This window comes from Sminthopsis crassicaudata, chromosome 2 (assembly GCF_048593235.1).
Source record: "Sminthopsis crassicaudata isolate SCR6 chromosome 2, ASM4859323v1, whole genome shotgun sequence".
In the NCBI taxonomy this organism is placed as follows: domain Eukaryota; kingdom Metazoa; phylum Chordata; class Mammalia; order Dasyuromorphia; family Dasyuridae; genus Sminthopsis; species Sminthopsis crassicaudata.
The window spans coordinates 503,163,738-503,187,342 of NC_133618.1; the positions used below are offsets into that span (position 1 = coordinate 503,163,738).

The 23,605-nt window shown below is 42.4% G+C and overlaps 1 protein-coding gene across 2 annotated transcripts in view; it reads left to right on the top strand.

Moving 5' to 3' along the window:
• Nucleotides 1-9,906: 9,906 nt before the first annotated feature.
• NTNG2 (netrin G2) overlaps nt 9,907-23,605 on the top strand; it is a 96,923-nt gene continuing 83,224 nt past the window's right edge. For both annotated transcript variants that reach the window (XM_074293937.1, XM_074293938.1), the window contains exon 1: nt 9,907-10,744. In XM_074293937.1, coding sequence (XP_074150038.1) covers nt 10,445-10,744 — 300 coding nt within the window. In that variant the 5' untranslated portion in view covers nt 9,907-10,444. The remainder of the gene's footprint in view (nt 10,745-23,605) is intronic.

The window sequence follows — 23,605 nt, forward strand, 5'->3', positions numbered from 1 at the left end:
ACCCTGATTTTTCATTGTACCCTTTAGAATCCTCATTGTTATTACCATACATGCTTTCAAATTAGATCAGGACCTTACTCTGAAAAATAATCTTGTACATATTTTGTTATAATATTTCTTTGCATATGCATTAATACATCCTCCCTAAAGAATACAAGGTCCCAGAGTCAGGACTTGTTTTGCTTTTGCCTTTGTATCCCCAGTGCCTAGTTCAGTGCTTGGCATATAATAGGCAATTAATAAATCCTTGTTGAATTGAATTGAATAACAGCAGCATAACACTATAGGGGTTTTGTGCCCTTCTCTTCTCTATCCCTTCTGTGGGTAGCCTACAGGTGTTTATTTTTAATCCCCTTCCAGTTCCTACTTGGTGTGTGTCTAAGAAAAAGTCATAACTTTCACTGCTTCCATTTCTTCCACCCCCAACGAGGGACTACAACTCTAATTACCTCCTGGAGTTCATGAGAAGAATTTAATCAGAACATAGAAAGTCTGGCCCAGAAAGAACCTTAAGAACAGAAAATATCAAAGCTGGAAGGAACCTTAGAACACAGAATGTCAGAATCTAACATTAGAATATTAAACAACAGAGCTGGGATAGGTCTTTGACATCATTAAGCTTACAAACAAGGGATGGGGGGGGAACACTAGATTTAAGATCAAAGGACCTGAGTTTAATTTCTAGCTCTACTGTACTACTTGGGCCTCAGTTTCCTAGTTATAAATCTATGATTAGAAGAGTTAGAAGAGAGACAGCTAGTTATAGGATCTTAGCTGTAGAGCTGGAAGGGATCTTAGAGGCCATCCAGTACAAATGAGGAATCTGATTCCTGGTATGAACCTAGACTTCTCAGCAGGATTCAGACAGAATTATGCTGCCAGGGAATGGGACTTGATATGCCTCAGCTTGTGTCGAATGTAGCAGTCCCAATGGTCTTTCCTCCTCCTGGCAAAACAGGATGCCTCTCTTGGTAGAAAGGGCCTCAGACAGGTGAGACAGAAGCACCACAGGCCAAGAGAGCATTGCTTTGGAAGAACAACATTAGAAAACTGTCGATGTCTGGTTCACACAAGGACTATTAGCCCCCTGCCTCCACCCAAAGAAACTTTATTCAATAAAATTCAGGAGAGAAAAAGAACACGTCCTGTTTTATGTCTCTCTTGTTGTAAGCAATGCACATCTTTGGAGATCTGTGGATGAAAGGCACCATCTAAAATGCAATCAATTATGTATCACCATTACTGAATTAATCACATGTATGATTAATACAGTAATAATAATTAATGGAAGTATGGTCTAGAGATTAGAGCAGTGGACTAGTGGGGAGGAGTCTGGGATTCTGCTCATCCACTCTGCCACTGACTTGCTCTGTGACCTTGGAGAGGTCTTCTGAGATCTTTCTGCCTTGGAAAATTTTTCTCTCAGTCCCCCACACCTTGGAAATTAGGATAATGACCTATCTGTGCTTTGAAATTCATGGAAAGGACCTAGTAAGAGTAAAAGACTGTTGCCATAAATAAGCCTCAGAATCTCAATTGCTTAAGGTCAATGAGATAGATTTAAAATGAGGAAGGCAATTATAATTCAAGTCAACAAACACTTGGATACAAGACACATAGTACTTCTTTAATTTTTATCAGTATTTGTTCATATAACTCCAGAGGGTAGGGACCTAAGGAAGCAGCTCTAATACAGTGGAAAGAACATTGGGTTTAGAGTCAGAGAACTGGATTCAGATTCTAATTCTGCTAATAATTCCTATCTGTGTAACATGGGTCTTGGCTGTGGAGGGAATGGGGGTGGAATTGGTGATATTTTCACAAGATCCTTTCTGGCTCTAACTTTCTACATGTTCTGAGACTCTTTCTTGATTCTTTGATTAACAGCAATTATTCCCATTAACTCCAGAGGATAATTGCAGGGGGGTTGGACTAGATAATCTCTCAGATGCCTTCCGGTTCCAAAGTTATGATGTTCCTAAACTGTTCACTCACTTTGCACCCTAAATTGACAATTGCATTTTGAATGGCTTCCATTTGAAACAAATTGTGCAAAGAATGAAGATTCTATTAATTGAGTGATTGATTCTGCTGGTTAGCAAGAAAACAGTAGGGATTTTGAGGAGTTAACCCTTTCCGATCCCTGGGCTGCTATCATTTCATTCCAAGGCAGAAGTAATTATTATAAGGCCCTTTAATTGACTGAGCAGGTTAATGTGCTTCCTAAACAGACATACTGACTACCTGCTTACCAAAATGACCAGGACTCTGATTTGTTTTTCCATTATGGATAGATAAAGGACCTTTTTGGGCACAAGGTGCATAAACCACAATGAAGAGGGGTCTTATAACTATGTCATATGAAGAATTGTTTTCTCAGTTAAGGGGAGCAAAATCTCAGTCTTCAGATACATGAAGATCTGTCATGTGAATTATGGAGAAATGGCATAAAATATCATGAAAGAAATGTATATAAAAGATAGGCTCTTCATATTAAAAGACCAAAAGGCTACTCCCTGGACTGATGGCGTAATCCATTATTTTCCATGCAATGTCAAGAAAACTTGAAGAAGTTCCCCAGCACCAAGATGGATATCCTATGGGGGGGACACAGACAAGAGCCAAACAGGATAGATAGATAAGCATGACTTTTGATCTCCATCATTGGAGGGAGTACCCACATTGAAAACAGATCACAGAACCAGTGGAGCATTGTTTGGAGCCTTGTGGAAATTTTCCATCATTGAGGGTGTACAAGGAAAAACTATATGACTAACTATTAAGGATATTAGAGGGAGTTTCTGTATCAGGTAGGAGGCTGGACTAGATAACCTCTTAGAGCCTTCCCAAGTTTAGTTTTCTAAAAACTGCTGTGATATCCTATCAATTTATAATAACAATACTAGAGAGAGAAAGAACCTTGGAACACAGATTAATAAAAAGGACCTTAGAGACCATGTAGAAAAAAGATAATCCCAACACCTTCTAGGATATCTGGATAAGGAAAGGAGAAGGCAAACTACACATTCAGAAGCCATTTTGAGGTTAGTTGACAACAGCTGAGAAAAAGGGGTAATTTAGGGTATTGCAACAGCATTGCATTTTGACCTGTTGTCAATAAGAGATCAGCTCTGATCCTTTTGCTACTCTGTTTAGATGAAATGGAAATAAAATGCAAACTCTTCTAGTTCTTGTTTGCTGTTCCTGACAACCAGGCAGGTCATGATGATGGAAGAGCAAGGTTTTTCCTGGGGATTAATGATTCTGCCTGAGAAGAGCAAAGAAGCTGAGGGGACCTCAGTCTATCATTTCCTTTAGGAGGTGTCCTGTACTATGCCCCCCAATTTTTTTTACTACCATGTAATTTAAATATCATGATAATATTTTCACTTTGAAAGTTGTATCCATCTAAGAAGGTAAAGAAGCGTTGGATTGGGTGACTAAGGGATATGCACAAATCTAAATCTAAATCCCCAAAGGTCATTATTAGAATAGGTACTTCTCTGAAACAGTGTTTTGGCTTAGAGCTGGGAAAGGGACAAAATGTCCTCTAGAACATTTTTTTCCTAGATGTGTTCTCCCCAGAAGGTAAGGAGGGCCTTGGAATTACCAATACCCATTTTAAAATAGAAAAGTAAGGCTTTAAAGGAAACCACGATGTGTCCAGAGTTAATTAGTTAGTCAGTGACAAAGCAGGGGCTCCTTCCCATGCAACAAGTGATAATGATATTTCACAATAGGCTGTGAAATAGAACTTGGGGTATAATCTCATTTTTCAAGGATGAGGAAACAAGAGCCACTTTGTGACTAGGAATAAGAAAGGGTTAAAGTGGAGTATCAGTAAGGGATAAGGCTTGGAATTCTTAGTGCTTACTCCCGGCATAGTACATAACCTTGGACCAACTTACTATTTTATTGTCTCTAGGTCCCAGGATCCCCTTTTATGAAGCTGAGTAATATGAAACTAAGATATTTAGACCTAGACTCAATTCATAGAGGAAAGGATCTAGGAATACCCACACAGCCTCCTAGAAGTCCCCTCTAGAGGACAGAGGAAACTCCTTTTCAGCCCACAGAAAAGCTGTACATAAAAGAATCTCAGGGTTGAAGAACTGGTTTGCCTTTACTCATAGACATTCAGAGGGTCCCCCTGGGTTTCTGTCCCAATCCCTGGAGGAGTTCTCCATCGACCACATCTCTCTGTCAGTGAGGGTAGGTGCGATGACACCTTTTTGTAGCTACATGCCAATCCCCCTACTCCTCCCGTGGAAAAATCTGGCTTGGCTTAATCAAAAACAGATCCCATCAGGGTGGAGGCGTTGATGTGTCAGCTGATATTCAGTCTCTGGTTATTTGCTCAGTTCTCTCCCCCCCCCCCATCTTCCCAAATCCACCCACCCACCCCTTTCTCCACTGCTCTGGTCCTTATGTGTAGCACTGAAGGAGAGAAAGAAGCCTTCTTGGACGTTAGAGGGGAGCCCTCCGAGCTGGCTTCAGAGATCAAGGCTCTTCCCGGACCTCTGGTTTTAGATGGGGGCGGCTCCCGCTCCCATGGGCCCTTTGCCAGCCCAGTGGAGCCCCTTTTGCCACGAGAGGAAAAGAAGGCTGCAAGAAAACTCCAGCAAGAACAGTGGCTTATCCCCCAAACATTCATGACTAAACTGGGCTAGGGATGCACCCTGTTTGTATTGGTGAGCTTGCCCCTCAGGCCCAAGAGAGGAGATGTTTAACCAACTAGCCCTCAGCACAGCCTTGTTTCATCACAAGACGACTCCGGGGCCCAGGGCACCTCACGGGCCCTGGACCACCCTGCTCTCAGCATTCCCTCCTTTGCTGCGGCTCTTCCCCTGAGTCTGGCTGTATTTCTTTCCTGCAGCTTTAAGAAGACCATTGCTCCGTGGTGGGATGGTGTGTTAAAGCCACACAGAGGAAGTTACGCAGCCTGGATCAGACAGTGAGATAAAAGCTCCGATTGTGATTGAAAGTGATGGCAAAAGGATTTAGCCTCAGTATTAACTTGGAGAGGAGTGGAGGGGGAGAGGGAGAGGGAGATTTCCTAAAGCTCCCAGCCATCTGTCCTGGAGCTCAGCTGGGGGGATGCTGACCGTCCTAGATGAGAAGAGGTGAAACCCACCACAGCCCAGGAAGGACCAGATCCCAACCACTGTGGGTTCTTTCCGTGTTTCTTTTCAGGGAGAGAGGGGAAACAAAAGTTTAACTTGTTTGTGACCGACCTCCGACTCCACCCGAGTGGGAGGCGCGGGCAGGCTTGCCTGCCCCCCTCCCCTCATCCAATGTCTCTGGGACGGCTGCAGGCAGCTCCACATGCATCCTGATTGCTCTCCAACCCCAAACTAGCAGCAGCAGCAGCAGCAGCAACAGCAGCAGCAGCAGCAGCAGCAGCAGCAGCAGCAGCAGCAGCAGGAGGAGGAGGAGGAGGAGGGAGGAGAAAGGACCAGCTTTCACCCCTACATCCCCCTCACCCACCCAGTCAACAGTCAGAAGAGAGGCAGAGCCCAGAGGGGTGGTGGTGCTTTGGCTGGCTGTCTGACCTGCGCTCCTTGGTGGAATCTGTCCGTCCCTCACTGCGCCTGTTAGAAAGGCTCCAAGCCCGGGTAAGGCGGAGAGGAGGAGAGAGGGAGACAGAGGGAGAGAGAGAGCGAGAGCAAGGCTGGAGTGGGGGGAAGAGCTGCTGCGGCTTCGGAAGGCTGGTTTCATTTTAAAAGGGCTCCGGTGACCATGCAGGCATTCCCCAAGATCGCGCGACGCTTAGAGCAATCCGGTGAATTATCAGATGTAAAAGTTATTTAGTAGCGTCTTCTACTAGGAGAGAACTGGAGTCTCCCCCTCGGAGGGGTGTGTGTATGTGTTTGTAGCAAGATCTTAAAGGAGAAGGTTTTCTTTTTAGCTGGCTGCTCAGGGACTGGGGTTGCTGGTTTGCCCTGTTCGGGGTTCGGGGCTAGTGTTTGTTTGAGGGTGTTGGGGAAGGTTCTTTTGCATACATCAGTCTGTATTCACATGCAAAAATAATTAACCCTTCATTTGCTTACGATCCCTCCCCTCCAATTTAACTGCCGTTTGGGAGGGGCAGAAACAATACTCTCCCCTCACTCCTGCCTTATACCTCCCCATCCAGACTGCAGACTGATGGCTGTCAAGTTGCAAAGAGCGCCTTCGTTCCGGACGTGACTGGGAAACTTCTGTCCCGGTCGGACTCTGCCTCCTAGAAACAGGGATGGGTGGGTGGGTGGGTGTGTACCGATGGGGACAGTGTGTGAAGGAGAACCGGGGTGTCGCGGGGAAGGCAAGGGAGCAGCGGAGCTTCAGCTGCAAGTTGCTTCCATTCCCAAGGCTTCTCCAGAGAAGTTATTTGCTTAGAGGTTGGTGCAGCTGCTTTTTTTTTTTTTTTTTTAAATGGTTTTATGCTGGAGAAATGGAAGGGAAAAAAGATGCAACTAATTACTAGAGGGTTTCGAGTGTAGTCTTCTAATTAAAGGAGACGATGCCAAATGAGCAGGGCACCCTCAGTGCTGGCCGTGCCAGGGGTTTTATTAAATGCATTATTATTAATTAATAACGTCGCCTGCACACAACTTTCAATAAAATTTGCCTGGGAACTGCTCAGAATTAGCCCATTTTTCTAATGCAGACGGCTTGGTTCCGCGATCTGTTGTAGTGTGGTCCTCACTTAACTCCAGCCTTGCCGAAGTCACTTGCCCGCCGCCACCCACCGGCTCCTCTCCCTTCCTCCAGGCGCCCACAAAATGGGGAGAAAGATCCCTTCAAAACTTCCCCGAAGGGACTTTTTTTGTGCAGATGCTCCTCCCCACCCCGTGCCCTAGAGGATTCACCTTTAAAAAGATTTTTTTTTTTCTCAACTACCCAGAACTTTATGAGTAGTCGGACCACGCAGGGAGCACCCTCACTTTAACCCTTGCTTTCGGATGTCCTGGCTCCTAGAGCACGAGCCTAGGAGTCGGCGCCCCAGTGCTTGAGCGTGCGGTGAAAAGACCCCTGAGGGAAGAAGCGGCCCACCTCCAGCCACCAGTGCTTGCTGAGGCTGAGAGAGGTGCGGGAGAGGCAGCAGCCGCCGCCGGCTGCGAGGTCACCCACCTGGCCTGGCGCTCTCCTCTTTTCTTCTCGCCTCCTGCTTTCCAGGACAGTCCGCTTTCCCAGGCCACCTCCTCAGCAGGCTCCCAATGCCCCCGAAAAGTCTTCGGTGAGGGGGGTGGGGGGAGTAGTAGGATGAGAGGCGGGCGCGGAAATCACGGGGAGGAGGGCGATTGGAGTTAATTGGCCCGGATCCCGACACCCCAAGAAGACCCTTCTAGGAACAGTGCGCCCGGACCTGAGTAGCTGCTCCAAGTTTACTCATTGCCACCAGAGCTGTCTGCAACTCCAAGTGTCGCCTCTCTCAGATCCCAACCAGACTGAAGAGGCGATAATTCAATACAATAGGAATCTCCGTTCAGCAGTCCCGGTAAAATCTAATTTTGTGTGTTTAATACTCTGGCTATCAGTACCCCTCCCCCTATCGTGCGAGCCCCCCCCCCATCCCCGATTTTGCTTCTCCAAGACTCTTAAACGAAAATAAAGAACATTCATTCTATTTGTTTCCAAGAGCTGCAGTTTCTTAATAATAGCAGGTGGAGATTTATTTTCCTAGGAGAAAGCAATCTACCAGAATGAAACCTTTGATTATGAATATTTCCCCCTCTCGTTTCCCACCGCCTGATTTATGCTTCATTATTCAGAAAACTCTGGTGATGTTTTTTGGTATTGTTGTTTTAGCAAAAACAAGGGTAATATTAGAGTGCTGAAATCATAATTTCCCCCCCACGATGTCTACAAATGCCCACTTAATTGGTTGTAAATACGTTTCCTAGGCGGATTCTCTTGTTGTTGATTCCCCACACACCCCCCTCCATTTTCCGGGGAACGTGTGGCATTTAAGCCAACAGATATGAGGTGCAATTAATAGATATTTTACCAGCCCGCTCCACTGCCTTCTCTCTCTCCTTCCCTCCCGACACCAGCCTCACACTTAGAAACAGACTTGCCGACAAAAGCGGTCGTGTTCTGCAGGTTAAAGAAAGGGATCCCTAAAGTTAGCACCACGTCTGGCCCCGGGGAGAGCAAGAAAGACAATTGTTTCTGGCTGGACTCGTTCTGAGCTCTCTACCTGTCTCTGCTATTCCGGAACAGTTGGAAGTCACCCATTTGATGAATTAATTAGGAAAGGACTGTTTTTGGTGAACACAACAACAGCTCTGATATCAGCATTCAGACCTTTGCCTGTCACACACTATTTTATTTTTACTACATTTACTCATGCTGTAAAAATAGAACACAGACGGTATTCTTTCTGAGAGTTTTCTATCAGGGAGCGCATTCAAGGCCAGGCGAGCTAACTGTAGAACAGGCTTTCCCTCTGAACAGCACAGAAAGATGAGGATGTTTTAGGTTCTCATTCATCTCCATCAGGAGCCCTTCATCCTGAGAGAAAGGGAAGGGGGAGAGGTTAATACAGATGTATGAATGCCCCTGAACAGAGATCAATGGGACTATAATTTAAGGCTTCACCCAAGACCTGATAAGCCGAGTACTCAATCTGGACTGAGCCAAAATGGCTCATCCACTTTGTCATTTTTGGCAGAAGATGTGTGAGTGACTGAGTGAGCATGTGTGTGTGTGTGTGTGTGTGTGTGTGTGTGTGTGTGTGTGTGTGTGTGTGTGTTTAAGAAGGAATTATGGAAATTTATTAACTTCTAGGGCTTCATGTTAGAAAATTGCCCTTCCCATTTTTATCTCTGGAGATGTGGAATGGGAATCAGAATAATAGTTCACTATGAGCTCAGTGTTAGTTCTGATGTTATATTTAACATAATAAGAAACAATACATAACTCACGAATCTGGTGTTAATTCATCATAAAGAGGCTGGCTTTATTGGCTAAGTATATTACAGAATTCTGGTTAATATGGCAAGTAACTCTTAGAATTACTTATTTATAATATTTAAAATATGTATAAAAGTACAGTGATTATATTAGTTGTATCATTTAAATGATCATTATATAGATTTCTAATAATTATTATTAATGAAAGCGATGATAGCAACCATGGTGACCCAAACAAATGCAAAAAGTGAGAATTGCAGTGTCTTTGGTTCTGAACAGAAAACTTAATCGAGAAAAGATGGCATTGTTCTTCTGAGAGCCTTCAATATTGCTAGTTTCTTAAATTTAAAATATATATATATACATACATATAAATTTTTATATTATAAATAAATTTTATTTATGGCTCTTAGATTATGTTTTCCTGCCCACTATTCTTATTTATTGGCCTATGTTTCTATTACTATCTATTTGTTTCTACCTATATTCATAGTCTAGTTTCTGACTTTTAATAGCTCTGGCATTTTGATTTGCTAGTAAAGCAACTATTAAATCTTGGCTCCTGGGGATCTTTTGGAAAATCTGAAGACTTTCATTTCCTTTTACACTCCTCACTCCACCCCCAGGATGGAGAGAGCTATTGATGGTTTAATCCCCACCACTAAAAATGATGAGAAAACCCAGCACCTTTTTAAATGATGTGCTTTTTCCAGATGCACAATTTCAACATTAATAAAAATAACTCACATTTCTCAGGAGACCTTAATAGATAGTGCACTGATGTGTTGTTTTTTTTTTTTTCACATTTGGTCAGAGAGCTTTTGTTCTTGTAAATTTATCTCTCTCTCTCTCTCTCTCTCTCTCTCTCTCTCTCTCTCTCTCTCTCTCTCTCTCTCTCTCTCTCTCTTTAATTTCTTGCAGGTGTGGTTGCTAATGAGCACTCTCTCCTCCCTTCTTACAATGAAAGACAAGCTTATTTTTGTTCTAATTCAGGCCTGGGGGGTCTTTCTATTTTTTTGGTTCAAAACATTACATTCAGTCCCAAAGAGGAATATGTTTCCAGCTAACATGTATACTACCTGATTTTATTTTATTTTTGTTCTAATTCAGGCCTGGGGGGTTCATTCTAAGTTCTTTCCAGCACACCACACTTTAAGGACGCTTTAAACCCTTCATTGATTGGAAGAATAAAAATTAAAAGCAATCTGATCCAGCCTCATGAGGGATCCCTGTGGATTTTCTCCCTATCCCATTTCAAAACCCTGTCACCATTTGAGAGTGTGCCCGATTTCATCAGCTTCACCTCTGTCACCTCTAGGAGAAGTCACCCACCCACCTTGTTATGCCAGGAACAGGGGTGTGTGAAGTTATGGACAACTTTGTGGTCTGCCGGCCGACGGTGTGAGAAGCACTGGCTCTGAATTCTCCATCTTGGCTGGCCAGATTTGCCTTCTGGACCTAGCAGTTCCTGCTTGCCTACAGACCATTGGCCCTCGGGTCTCTGGCATGCCCCTGGCCACTCCTGTTTGGTAGATGTGGTGGCTTCATGTGGAGCCCATCATTTACTCCTGACCCAGACGCTGCCTTTCCAGGGCCTCTTGGGGCCCAGAGTCCACCGCCTCCACCTGCTGTCATGCTGCTCCTGGCATCCCTTCTGTTGCACTGCCTCCCTTTGGCCATGGGGGACTACGACATTTGCAAATCCTGGGTGACCACGGACGAGGGCCCATCCTGGGAGTTCTATGCCTGCCAGCCCAAGGCCATGAGCATGAAGGACTATGTCACGGTGAAGGTGGAGCCCGCTGGGATCACTTGTGGAGATCCCCCAGAGAGATTCTGCACTCATGTAAGTGGATGGCTCTTCCCTGTCGGCTCATTTGAAATAAAAACCTGGGGGTGGATGGCTAGGTGGGACCAGCCACCAAGACAGGTGATGCTCCTGGGGAGTTTCCAGGTTATCAGTTCACTATTGTCCTTTTCCTTCTCTGCCCTTCTTCACCCTCACCCCTGAATATGTGCAAAAGTGCAGGTTACTCACCAGACCATAAAACACAGGATAAAGATAACAAAATGAAAACTGGATCTTGATCCAGGGCACTCTCACTCCTTAATCCCCAATTGTAATCATCCCTACTCCTTGTTCTTCTTCCCTCCCCACCCTTTCCTTGGGGTATGGCTTTTTTGCTTACTTAATTTGACTTTAGTATGCTCCTCTGGCTTAAGGCATTGTTCTAGAGCGAATAGGCAAGAATCTATCTGCAAGATTCAGGAAACTGTCCTGGGCTCCTTCGTCCATGTGCTCCCATGGTGGCCTAGAGAACGCCTCCTGTGCAGGGCAACTCTGGTGGGTCCAGGTGACCCAGCTAACCAGCTACTGACTCATTCCCTTTTGGAATCATAGGATCTTAGATGTCAAGTAGAAAGGGAATTCACTAGCTTAACCTTTTTTCATTTTTCAATTGAAGAAAATGAAGCCAGAATGGTTATGTTATTTGTTCAAGAACACACAGGTAGTCAGAAGTGGAACTGTAATTGAAACTCAGATCTAAAGATTCTAAATCCAGCTCTCTTTCATAATTCCATACAATAATCAGAATAAATGGGAATGGTAATGCTGCTTTTTACTAGATACTAATGAGAAATATTTTTGTTTTGTTTTGTTTTTCAAATCCACAATTCCTTTTGTATGAACTTCAAATGAGGAAACTGGGCGTAATAAATAAGGCAACTGAATGTGGAATCATAAAGACTTGGACTTGTTCATATCCTGCCTCAGACATTTCCTAACTGTATTATCCTGAGGCTGTACCTCAGTTTCCTTATCTGCAAAATCAGAGTTGGACTTAATGGCCTTAAGGTCCCTTCTAATCTAATGATCCTTCTATTATGTTAAAATACTTCAAATTGTAGTCTTAGAGAGTTGCCAGGGATACTGAAATATTAAGTTACTTGTTCAGGGTAATCATGTAATTAGGATTACTGAGGAAGACTTGAACTCAGGTCCTTAGGATTTCATTCAACTACTTTAAACAGCCTTTTACTAATGAAGAAGAGCCTGAGAAAATTATGAACAATAATAATAACCTTACATCTGTATGGTACTCCATCATCACTTTCTCATTGGCTCTCCCAATGATCCAGTGAGATAAGAGATGGCAGGATTATTATGTCCCTTTGTCAGTGAGAAAACTAAAGCTTAAGAAATTAAATTTCTATGTATTACCACATGATTAGTAAGTGGTAGAAGCAGGAATAAAAATCCAAGTATTTTTGACTCCTGATAAAATGCTGTTTCCTCCATATCTGATTCTATACGAAATCAAGCAATAGACTCAGGCATATTTGAGTTTCTTCCATAAATTTTGATGCAAATCCTTTGTGACCTTGTAAAGGTCGTTCAGTTTATTCATTGAAAATAGAGATGCTTTTACTGGTCCACACACATACATGTACAGTTACATGTGGCTGTTTTAATTTCTGGCATATAGAGATTCATCCAAGGGGGCCCATGGATGCAGGGAAGCCCTCCAGGTCTGAAGGTGACTGAGAAGGTCACCTGAGAGCCCAAGGGTGGGGAGAGGGGGCAGTGCTTTCAGGGCAATGTTGATGAAGGCCTTGGTGTCCAGGCTTTTTCAGAGCAGGAGGGGGAAGAGAAAATCCAGTGAGAGCGCCTTAGAGGTAGCATCCCTCTTCCTAGCATGTGAGAACTACTCTTCACCCTCCAAAATGAAAGACAGCCACTAGCTCTTGTATTTAAAACCTTGAATGTATTTTTTTTTTCTTTTAAATATTAATCATTGCCTTTTATTTGGCATACCGCAAGGCTTGTTTTGGTGGGGGAGGGGAAATGGCTGATTCATAATTCAAAAGACTCACTTTTGTTTAAAGAGCTTCAGGGGTCAGAGACAACCATAAAAGCCAGGTCAGAGGCCCTCCCCATCTATATCCAGTTCAGAATAATAACCTCCTTCTCCCCTGACAGCATGCCTCCTTCCTTCCCTTTGATGGAGCCCTTGCCCTGAGAATGGCAGATCCTGAGCCAGGTATTACCAGCCACTGGCTGTAATAGGCTAAATTTGGGACTTGACAGAGTCTCCTTCTCTCTCCTATTCCCTTCCCCCAAACTCATCTTCATTAGCATCCCCTCTCCTCTTCCCTACGCCCCACCCATGGGGAGTGAGGACAGGTGGTAGGTACAGTAACCTGGAAGCATTTCTAAGGTTTCTATTGCTGCAGCGGCATTCTAGCACATCTCCACCTGTTGGGTTGCCTTAAACACTCTATCATGGGCCAGCGTTCTGGCCCTGCCCTGGGATTACAAATGCGCAGCCTACAAGAGTGAGACTTTCTGGTTTGGTGGAGAGGGTAGCTTTGAGGTGGTGGAGACCACCCTTTGAGGGCTTGACTTCCCCAGGAGTGAAGGGACTCTTTAAGCCATATTTTCAGACTTCAAATCTAATGATATTCCTACTAAAGCTGCTAATGCTAACTGCCATGGATGTGATCTGCATGCCCTTTAAGATTTACAAAGCATTATATATATATATGCGCAAAATATGTGTATGTATTACATATATATATATATTAGTTCATTTGAGCCTTACAACAATGGCAAAGGGGAATATAGTTAACATTCTCCTCATTTGTAAAATGAGGAGACTGAAGTTCAGAGATGGTAGGTTGCACACCTAATAAGTGTCTGAGATGGGTTAAATCCAGGCCTTTCTTCTTTTAAACACAGTGCTTCATGTACTACACAGTACCATTTCTTACTTAAAGTTGAAAATAAACAGCGGAGCATGCAGGTTCATGTTCAATCTTACCAACAAAGTCTCCCTAAATAAGGGTCAAAGCTGCTCTCTAACAACAGTGGACCTTGTCCAGCTACACCCTCTGCAATTTTGAAAACAGGAAAGCCTTATCTTCTCTTGATCCAAAGCCAGTCTGTCCCCATGATATGAAAAGAGACCATCCATCCTCTGCTATTACGCTCCCACAAATCGAGTTACATGGCCAGAACTCCGAGTCCCCGAGCCTGCTACAGGAAGGGAGACTAAGGCAAGCAAAGAGGGACACAGAGGAGGCTTTCTCGGGGGTCTCGGTGAGAATTCTTCCTCTCCGGCTGCCTCTCTCCTTATTGTTCACATCTACGCCCTTCTGGCAAGGCCACCTGAGAAATGAATTGTAAATTTCACTCTAGCGAGGAAGGGGAGGGGGAGATAGACAAGATAAATGAATAAATAAAAACCTGGATGGTTCTAAATGCACAATGAGAATTAATAGGGAAGAGCTCTCAACCAAGGATGCTTGAGCAAGGGTGAAATTTGAATGAGAGCTGCAGAGCTTCAGAGCGGTTAGCTTGCCACCTTCTCAGCTTGGAGGAAGCGCACTGTTCTGGTCTATGGACTGGGGAGGGGATAAGGAGGGGGCGTGGATGTCACCCATAGACACCACTGCACTTTCAGTCTCCCTTTGCGGAGGGCGGGGATGGCTTGGCATAGTAAGTAATTAGGCAGTTCTCTGCAAGGGAGAAAGGTTGCCAGCCAGCTACCTGTGCTGCTTATAAAAGAGGAGGAAAAAAACTTTCTTTGTGTCTTGGAGACAATAGCCAACCTGAGGAGAGGAGTAGTGGAAAGAAGGTAAAAGCCAGTGGCCAGAATCAAACTTTATGTTTTTTGGTCGGTATCCTTATTACCTCCGTTTCTGAGGGGCAGTTCAGCGTGGTAAGTAGAAAACTGAACCTTGACTTAGGAAGACCCCAGTTCAAATAACCCCTCTGGCCCCAAATGGCTGTGTGATTTCTGCTTAGGCGCTTCTCTTGTTCGCAATTTCTTCATCTACAAAATGGGTGTAATAATAGCATCTGTCACAGGGGGTATCAAGAGGATCAAATGAGACAATATATGGATAGTGCTTTGCAAACCTTACAATGCCATATAAATATAAGCTATTATTATTTATGAATATTGCAAGGCTGGAGTGAGGTGATAGGGCGGCAAATCCATTTCTCTCATTTGATAGTAGCAAGTTAAGATATTTGGAAGGATTTGAAGAGATCATATGTATATAGAATATGTTTGATGAGGTGTACATTCATGCATATGTCAGGCAAATATCTCCTATGTAGGTATCATATGTATACATGATATATAGGGTATATGTGTTGGTACTACATATGTACACAGAGATGTATATAGGCTATATATGTACATACATGTGTTTCAGTTGTTCAGTCTATTTTTCAGCTGTATCCAATTCTTCCTGACTCTATTGGGGATTTCTTGATAAAGATACTGAAGCAGTTTGCCATTTCCTTGTCCAGATCATTTTACAGATGAGGAAACAGGGGAAAGCTAGTAAATGCCTGATACTAGATTTGAACTCAAGAAAATGGTGACCTGATTCCAGACCTGGCCCTCCTTCCATTGTGCCATTCAGCTGCCCCTATGCACACAACCCCACATGTGTATGTATTTTTTTTCTAGCTATATCTACATCCCTGTCTATCTATTGTCACGCAAATTCAGTGTGGAAAGAAAAGTTGGGTTCTGATTCTGTTTCTGCCACTTAACAGCCATGTAAACTTGAGCAGGCTGTCTTCTGTCTCTTGATGAATAAGCCTCTGGGATTAGAGCAGAGGTACCAAACGTGTTCCCCCACATCACAGGCTAAAATATGCTTGAGTGTGGCCAAACTAGATTAAAATGGGAATTGTAAAAAAAAAAAAAAGTTAAAAATACAACAAAATGTAGCTATTACTAATATGTAGTTTTCTAAGTCATCGTGTGCCCACAGGGATCCTCATATGTGGTTTAGTGGCCCTCATTTCTATTAACTTGGACACCACTGAATTAGTGCACGTCTGAGGACCTTCCCAACACTAACACTAAGATTTCATGATTTCTGAGGCATCACAGTGCTTTCCTAGGACCTGGAGCAGCTTCTTTCTCCTGAGGTTGCTCAAAGGTACCACAGGGCTTTCATTTTCTTGATTGTAGAATCTTAAAATTTAGAGCCAGATGGGAAGTTGAAGGTCAAATGTCTCTAGGTTAACATGGACAAAACCTCTTATTTTCCAAACGTTAAGCTTGTATCAAAGTTGTGTGTCACAAAAGTAGTGTAGTCATCCTAGTACTCAGTAGTCAGGGACAGAGAAGGACCAGATTATTTGATTTTAACAGCTCTGTGCCTCAGTTTACCTACCTGCAAAGCTTATATTGTCAGGGCTACAACACAAATTAACTGATGGGAGCCAGAAGTAATCTCAGTGCTCCCCAGATCTCTCCTCCTTCACATCGATAAATGTTTGACATTGAACATTGCATGCAAAATTAAGGTCAGAGACTCCGTGCCTCTCGCCAGAACTCAATATTTATGGAAAAGTTTCCACTTATGGGATGCAAAGCTGCCATGCTGGCTGACTCAGGTCTTTTTTACTCACTGAATTCTTTCCCCTTAAGCCCAACAAATGAGTATGAATATACAAGAACTCAATCACTAAACAAACATTTACTGAGTACTAACTAATGTGCAAAGTCTCTCTATTGGGCATTAAGGGAATAGAAAGGAAGGAAAAAGACAAGGATTCTTGGTGCAGTAAGAAAAGTCCATCTGGAATTTGGAATCAGAAGACCTGGCTTCAGATTCTGACTTTGACACGTAACTGTCTGTGAAACTCCCAGCAATTTGTTTCACTTTTCTGGGTTTGGGTTTCTTCATCTAAAAGATGAAAGCATTGAATTATTAGTTTCCAAAACTTTCCAGATCTAAAACTATGATTCCATGACTTTCCCTTCAAAAACTTACAATCTAGTGGACTAAGAGACGTAGTAAACACACAGAGATATGAAAGATAACTAGTATCTAATAAATAGTGTAGAAAATGTGATAAAGCAGTAGCTGCTTAATCAGCAGTCTAGGGGTACAGATAGTCAGTGTTACGGGAGATCAGGGGAGGGAGCCATTTTGGTATTTTGGTGTGGCCAGGAGGAAGCTCATGGTAGGATGAGAGACTTGGACTCAAAGGGGACTGAAAGGTGCCTCCAGTTCTAAACCTATGTCCGATTGTCTCTTTGTGCACCTACACTTAAAACCAACTCCCTTCTGTGTCATGGCATCACCTCCCTGATGTCATGGTCCTCCTCAAGAATGAAGGACAAACAACAGCTCTTACTAATTCTGTTAATTCTCTGATTTGTTCCTTTATCTTAAAAACAGAAAAAATATTCTTCTCCTTTCTAAAGGAAGCAGGTTACACTAGAAAAACTCTTTTATCTCATATAGGTTTGGGATCTATGTCTCAGGCTGAAAGGGATTTTAAAAGCCGCTTCACCCAACCCTCTCATTTTACAGTGAGAAAATAACAGCCCATAAAGGTTTAATTGATTTGCTCATAGGGAAACCAGTAAGTATCCAAATTAGGATTTGAACACAGGACCCTTGCTTCAAATTCATTGCTCTTTTACTGTATTATCAGGGATTTAAGCTACACTCTAAAACATGAAAAGGAAATGAAAAGGGAGAAGAGGGGAAAGAGCATGTGTAACCCCCCCTAAGCCAGCCACCCTTTGCCCCCAATTTTCTTCTCTGGTGAATCTCCAAGTCTTGTGGGATTTGAAAGGCCAACAGATCAGGAAAAAAAAACAAAAAACAAAACAACCAACTCAGGGAGGCTCTGGAAGTCAGATGCATCTCTGACCCTCAGTTAGAAGCCACTTCGGAGATTGAGTTTCACCCAGTCACTTTAGTTAAAACAGTTCAATGATCTATTTAAATGCCCGAGGCAGGACCCTGCCTAGGATAAGAATAGTTCTGTTTGATGACATCTTGTTATACAGTGAAATCTCCTTCCTGGGGAGCAGAGAACCGAGAGAACTGGGGCAGCAGCTTGCCTTGGTCCAAGAGGCCTGTCAGAGAGGTGCTGGCCTGTGGAGAAACAGAAGGGAAAAATTCTCTACAGCAGGGCTTCCTGACGTCTTGCATGTGTGGAGTACTTGTCAATTTCTAAATATTTCCTGACACACCTTGGAGGAAATCAGTAGGTGTCCCACACTTAATAGAAAAAAATCCCTAAAAAAATATACACACACAAACATATGCACATACTATATATACATATAGATAGATGATAGATAGATACATAGATAGATAGATATTTAGATAGATAGCAAGGGACACTGTAGTAGTAGACAGATGTTCATTTGTGTTAAGGGATGTAGCTGGGGGTAAAGGAGAATAGAAAGTCTTTGGAAGAGGGATCACTGAATCATAGATTTTTAAAAATTTGTTTCTTATTTTATTTTTAATAATAACAGCTTTATATTTTCAAAATACATGCAAAGATAATTTTCAACATTCACCCTTGCAAAACCTTGTGTTCCAAATTTTCCTCCCTCTCTTCCCCTCACTTCCCTCCCCTAGTGTGTCATAGATGTTAAACCTATATGAGATAGAAGAGCTTTTCTAGTCTAAACTGATTCCTTTAGGAAGGCAAAGCATATTTTCTTATTTTTAAAATAAAACAGCAGATCAGAGAATTACAGAATTAGTTAGAGCTGTTGTTGTTTGCCCTTCATCTTTAAGAGGACCATGGTTTCAGGGAGATGATGCCATAGCAATGGAGGGAGTTGGTTTTAAGTGAGGATGAACTGAGAGTTAGCATCGGAGCACCTTAAAAGTCATTCAGTCCAATTCTCTTGCTTGTTAGAGGAGGAAACTGATGTCTTTAAGAAGCTCCCAAGGTCAAACAGCAAACAAAATTGGCAGAGCCAGCTCTCAAAGTGGAGTCCTCCATCTTCCAAGAATGGACTTTTTTTCTAAGCCACTTATGGCCACAGGGTTTAAGTTACTTGCCCAAAGTCATAGACCTAGTTAGTGGCAGAAAGTTTAATTATGATAATGAAAAAGAAGAAGGCAGAGAGAAAAGATGTGATCCAGTAAAAAAACAGGAATGATTTGGCCCCTCTGGAGAGGAGGGATTAGGGATCACAGCCACTTATACTCAAGGCAGGCAATCGATCTGCAAATATTTATTGCATGCCTTTAATGTGCAAAGCCGAATACTGGAGGTTGAGAAGGATACTAAGATAATAAAAGAACTTGGCCCTCCTGCAGGCTTATATTCTGTGAGTTGACTTGTAGGAGTCCTTGCAAAGAGATGGATATCAAGTGCCCCTGCAAGGACATTTAGAGGACAGAGGTCCCTATGGATATGGTTGTAATGGAAAGCTTCATGGGGAAGAATAGAATCATAGATTTAGAACTGGCAGGAACTTCTAGTCCATCCCTTTTATTTTACAGATGATGGAACTGAGGCTCCAGGAAGTGAAGCGATTTGACATATTAAACAAAAAAAGGCAGGCTTTGAATCAAAGTCCTCTGACTCCTGCATCAGGATACTTCACACTGAACCACTGTCTTTGGTCAGAACTTAAAGAGGTTTTTTTTGTCTTGGCAATTGAAGTTAAGTGACTTACCCAGCTATTAAGTGTTAAGTGTCTGAGGCTGAATTTGAACTCAGGTTCTCCTTTCTTCAGGGCCAGTGTTCTACCCACTGTGCCATCTAGAGGCCCCCATCCTGAAGGTTTAGATGAGATTCATACAGGCAGAGAGGAGGAAGAAGTGTTATCTTTCAACATCATTGACCCCTCGCATCCCCTCCCTACACTACCAACAGAGTAGGGTACGGCTGAGGGGAAACCAAAGCATCCTGGCTGGAGAGAAGGATTCCTTCTCAGAAATAGAAAGGTTAGATAAATAGTATAGGTAGCCATGTTTGGGAGAGGTCAAGGCGGCTTTAGGAGAACAGAGGGAACGGTAACATTTATTCTCTTCCTTCTGTTTCCTTCTCTGCCAAAAAAATAAGGCTAGCCAACTGGTTTCTAGCACGTATCTAGTTCCAAAGTTCTCTGCTTCTAGATTTTTTTTAGTGGAAGGGAGCAAATTTTTTAGGGGCTGGGGAAGAGGGGCAGCAGAACATGAGGGCATCAAGAGCAAGCAGAGGCTGCAGCCCTGAGACATAACCTGCCCACAGTCAAGATTGCCAAGGGATGGGGCTGGTTAGAATACTCCCATAAGGCTAGCTCCATTCTCAAGGATGAATTGATTTGATTGTGGGAGGTGAGGGGAGAAGGTAGTAAATTGAAGCTGCTTTACTGGGAAGATGCATTGCTGGGATTCTCCACATGGGTATACTATAGAGGCGCCTGCTGCCTGCATTCTTGCTGGTCAGCTCACACAATCCAGCCTCGATTATCTGTGCAGTTGGAAAGGAGCAGGGATGCAAAGCATAGGAAAAAGCAGGTAACTTCAATCATCTCTCTCTGGTTTGTATTGTTCAATCCCGTCCCCACCCCACCTGCCTGCCCCAAAGCCAAATCATTTACACATATTAAAACTGGTTTCTATTCCCTTGGTACACCCAAATTTCTAGTAGACAGTAGCACGCCAGGGGATCCAAGAGCATTATAGTAGATGGGGCTGAGAAATCTAACCTCTAGTTCCATTTTTTATACCAATCAGTTGTGTGATCTTGAACAAATCACTCAAGATCATAGATCTAGACCTGGAAAAGATCATAGTGGTTGTTCCAACCCTTCATTTTACAGATGAAAAAATTGAGACCCAAGAAGGTTGCCCTCGTATACCAGGCAGGATTTGAACTTGGCTGAGCCAGTGCTCTTTCTAGTATATCATGTTGCCTTCACTTCTTTCTCACCCCTAACCCTCAAGCCTTAGTTTCTTCAATCTGTCAAAAAAAAAAAAAAAAAAAAAAAGAAGAAGAAGAAGAAGAAGGAGAAGGAGAAAGGAAGTGGGGATTGAGCCAGATGATCCCTTCTAGTTCTGATGGCTTGCCAATTCTAATATTTAATAGTATTTTGGGGGAGATCACCACAGTATAAATTTCAATGCATGATTTGTGTGTGTGTGTTGAGAGGGAGAGAGGTTATAGAGTAGGCATCCTAAGCTGTTATTAGCAATGGATAATGTTTCTTTTTTTGCTTGGGCCAGTCCGTGATTTTCCCCCCTTTTTAATATTTTATTTTTTCCTCAATTACATGTAAAAACAATTTTTAACCTTCATTTCTTTACAATTTTGAGTTCCAAATTCTCTCCCTCCTTCCCTACCTTCCCTTATCATTGAGAAGGCAAGCAATAAGTTATACTTGTGCAGTCATGCAAAACATATTTCCATATTATTCATATCGTGAAAGAAAACAGACAAGAAAACCGAAGAAAAATAAAATTAAAAAAAAAAAACCACCTCAGCCTGCTTTAATCTTCATTCAGCTTTCATCAGTTATTTCTTAGGAGGTAGATAGCATTTTTCATCATGAATTCTTTGGAATTTCCTTGGATCATTGTATTGCTGAGAGTAGCTAAATTATTCACAGCTGATCATTGTACAATATTGTTATTACTGTGTACCATGTTCTTCTGGTTCTGCTCTGTGAATTTTTTAATGAAGATTTACAATTCATCTGACCCTTATAATTTTAGAGTTGCCTGAATCACTGAGAGATCAAGTGATTGGCTTTGGCCACAGCTTATATATTCTAGGGACAGGGCTTGACCCTTCCTGACTCCAAGACCTTATCTCAACTCTGTCCATTAGTCCATGCCATTGTGGGAGGTGGGAAGGAGAGAGAATAAACATTTCTACAATACCTCCTAACTGCCATGTTCTGTGCTAAGTGCTTTTTTATAAATATTATCTTATTTGATAAGTACCAATCTCTCTCACTGCAGTGAGAAATGGGATTGAAAAGGAAGTCAAAGGCCATTTTCTCCTCTCATATTATTTTTAATGTGATGTTGCCATTAACTCTTCAAAGGACCAGAAGTAGTGAGAGTACATCTGGTCCCCAGATTTTTCCTTTCTAGTCTCTGCTTCGTTATTTTCCAATTTGGATCTGACTGTTGTGACCCTAAAAGTCTAGAACTAGAGGCAAAAGGAATCTTAAACAATCTAGTCCAGTCTCAACTGAGGAAGCTGAGGTTTCATAGAGATATTGTGATATATAGAATAAATGGCAAAACTAGGATTTGAACCCAAGTCCTGTGGTTTCAAATGCAGCACTACACTATAGCTGATCTCAGAAAGGAGCACCCTAACCATAGGAGGCATTCAATAAACATGTGATTCAATTCAATTTGGCAAAAGCATAGTAAGTACCTGCTGTGTGAACAATGCCTTACTATGCTAGGTGCTGAGAGATTCAAAGCTTGAAAAAGTCAGGGTCCCTCCTCTCATGGACTTTACAATTTAATAAGGATGTGGTTGTTATTCTTCAGTCATTTTTAGTCATGTTCAACTCTTCATGGCCCCATATGGGGTTTTCTTGAGCAGAGATGCTGGAGTGGTTTGCTATTTCTTACTCCAGCCCATTTTACAGATGAGGAAACTGAGGCAAACAGGATTAAGTGACTTGCCCAGGGCCATATAGTAGGAAATATCTGAGGCCAGATTTGAACTCATGAAAATGAATTTTCCTGACTCTAGGTCCAACACTCTATCCACTGCACAAACAAACTGCCCCAGTAAGGAATTAGAAAACTGTAATTCAAAGTAATACATAGTAGGAATATAATACATTTTCTAAGTACATAAAAGAGGTACCAGCAAAATGAGGTCTAAGGTCCATATGGCTTTTTGAAGGAGAGTGATTTAGTCATTTATTTATTTATTTATTTGTTCATTTATGGGTGGTTTTATTTGTTTATTATAGAAATAGTAAAAAAAATAATAAATTATTCCCCTAGAAAATAGGAACTATTGTATTTTCCTCATTGTATCTACTAGAAAGCAGATAGCACCCTGTTTAGCAAGAAGTAGGTGCTTAATAAATGTTTACTTGCTTATTGTCCATAGTATCTTATTTTTCAAAATTTACACAAAGTCATCATGTTGCAGCAACACAAACAATAAACTCATATTGCTGTCCCATCTTGAATTAGAAGTCCATCTCTAGGTCCATTATTTCAGTCATATCTCCCTTTTTACTTCCCAAGATTTGGTCCAATTTTGTGAAACACCTTTTCATTCCTTCAATTACCTATTTTCTGGTCACTTTGGGATTTTTTTTGAGGCAATTAAGATTAAACAACTTGCCTAGGACTATATAGTTAGTAAGTGAATGAAGTCCAATTTGAATTCTGGTACCCCTGAGTCCATTATGTCACCCAGATGCTCCAACTCTGGGATTTTTTAAAGCCTTTGTTTTTCACTTTCATTTCTTGAGCATTATCACAAACTTGTACTTTTTCAAACTGATTCCTCTTGTTTGGGAAGTCTTTTCATTCTCTATTCCTAATGAAAGAGATGTCACTCAATAGGGAGATATCTTCTCATCCTACTCATCGCAATCACCTATCAGTGAGTAGTTTAAGTCTGTTCAACACATATTAAGCATAGAGCTTCAGAGTGAAGATGGACTTTAGACTTGATCTAGTGTGACTCTAATTTTACATATGGGGAAAGAGTCTCAAATGAGGAGAAATGATCTGCCTTGAAGAATCAAGACTAGGACACTGGTCTCTGGATTCTAAGCCCGATGTTCTTTCTAAAAGGGAAGAATGGATGATGAGAACTTAGAAAATGTTTTATTGGTATGACACCTGGTGTTTCATCCAGCTTGGCCTTGGGCTGAAGCATCACGGGCCATGTGGTGAGAGAGTCTGATCCTTGACACCAGCCTACAGAAGTGAG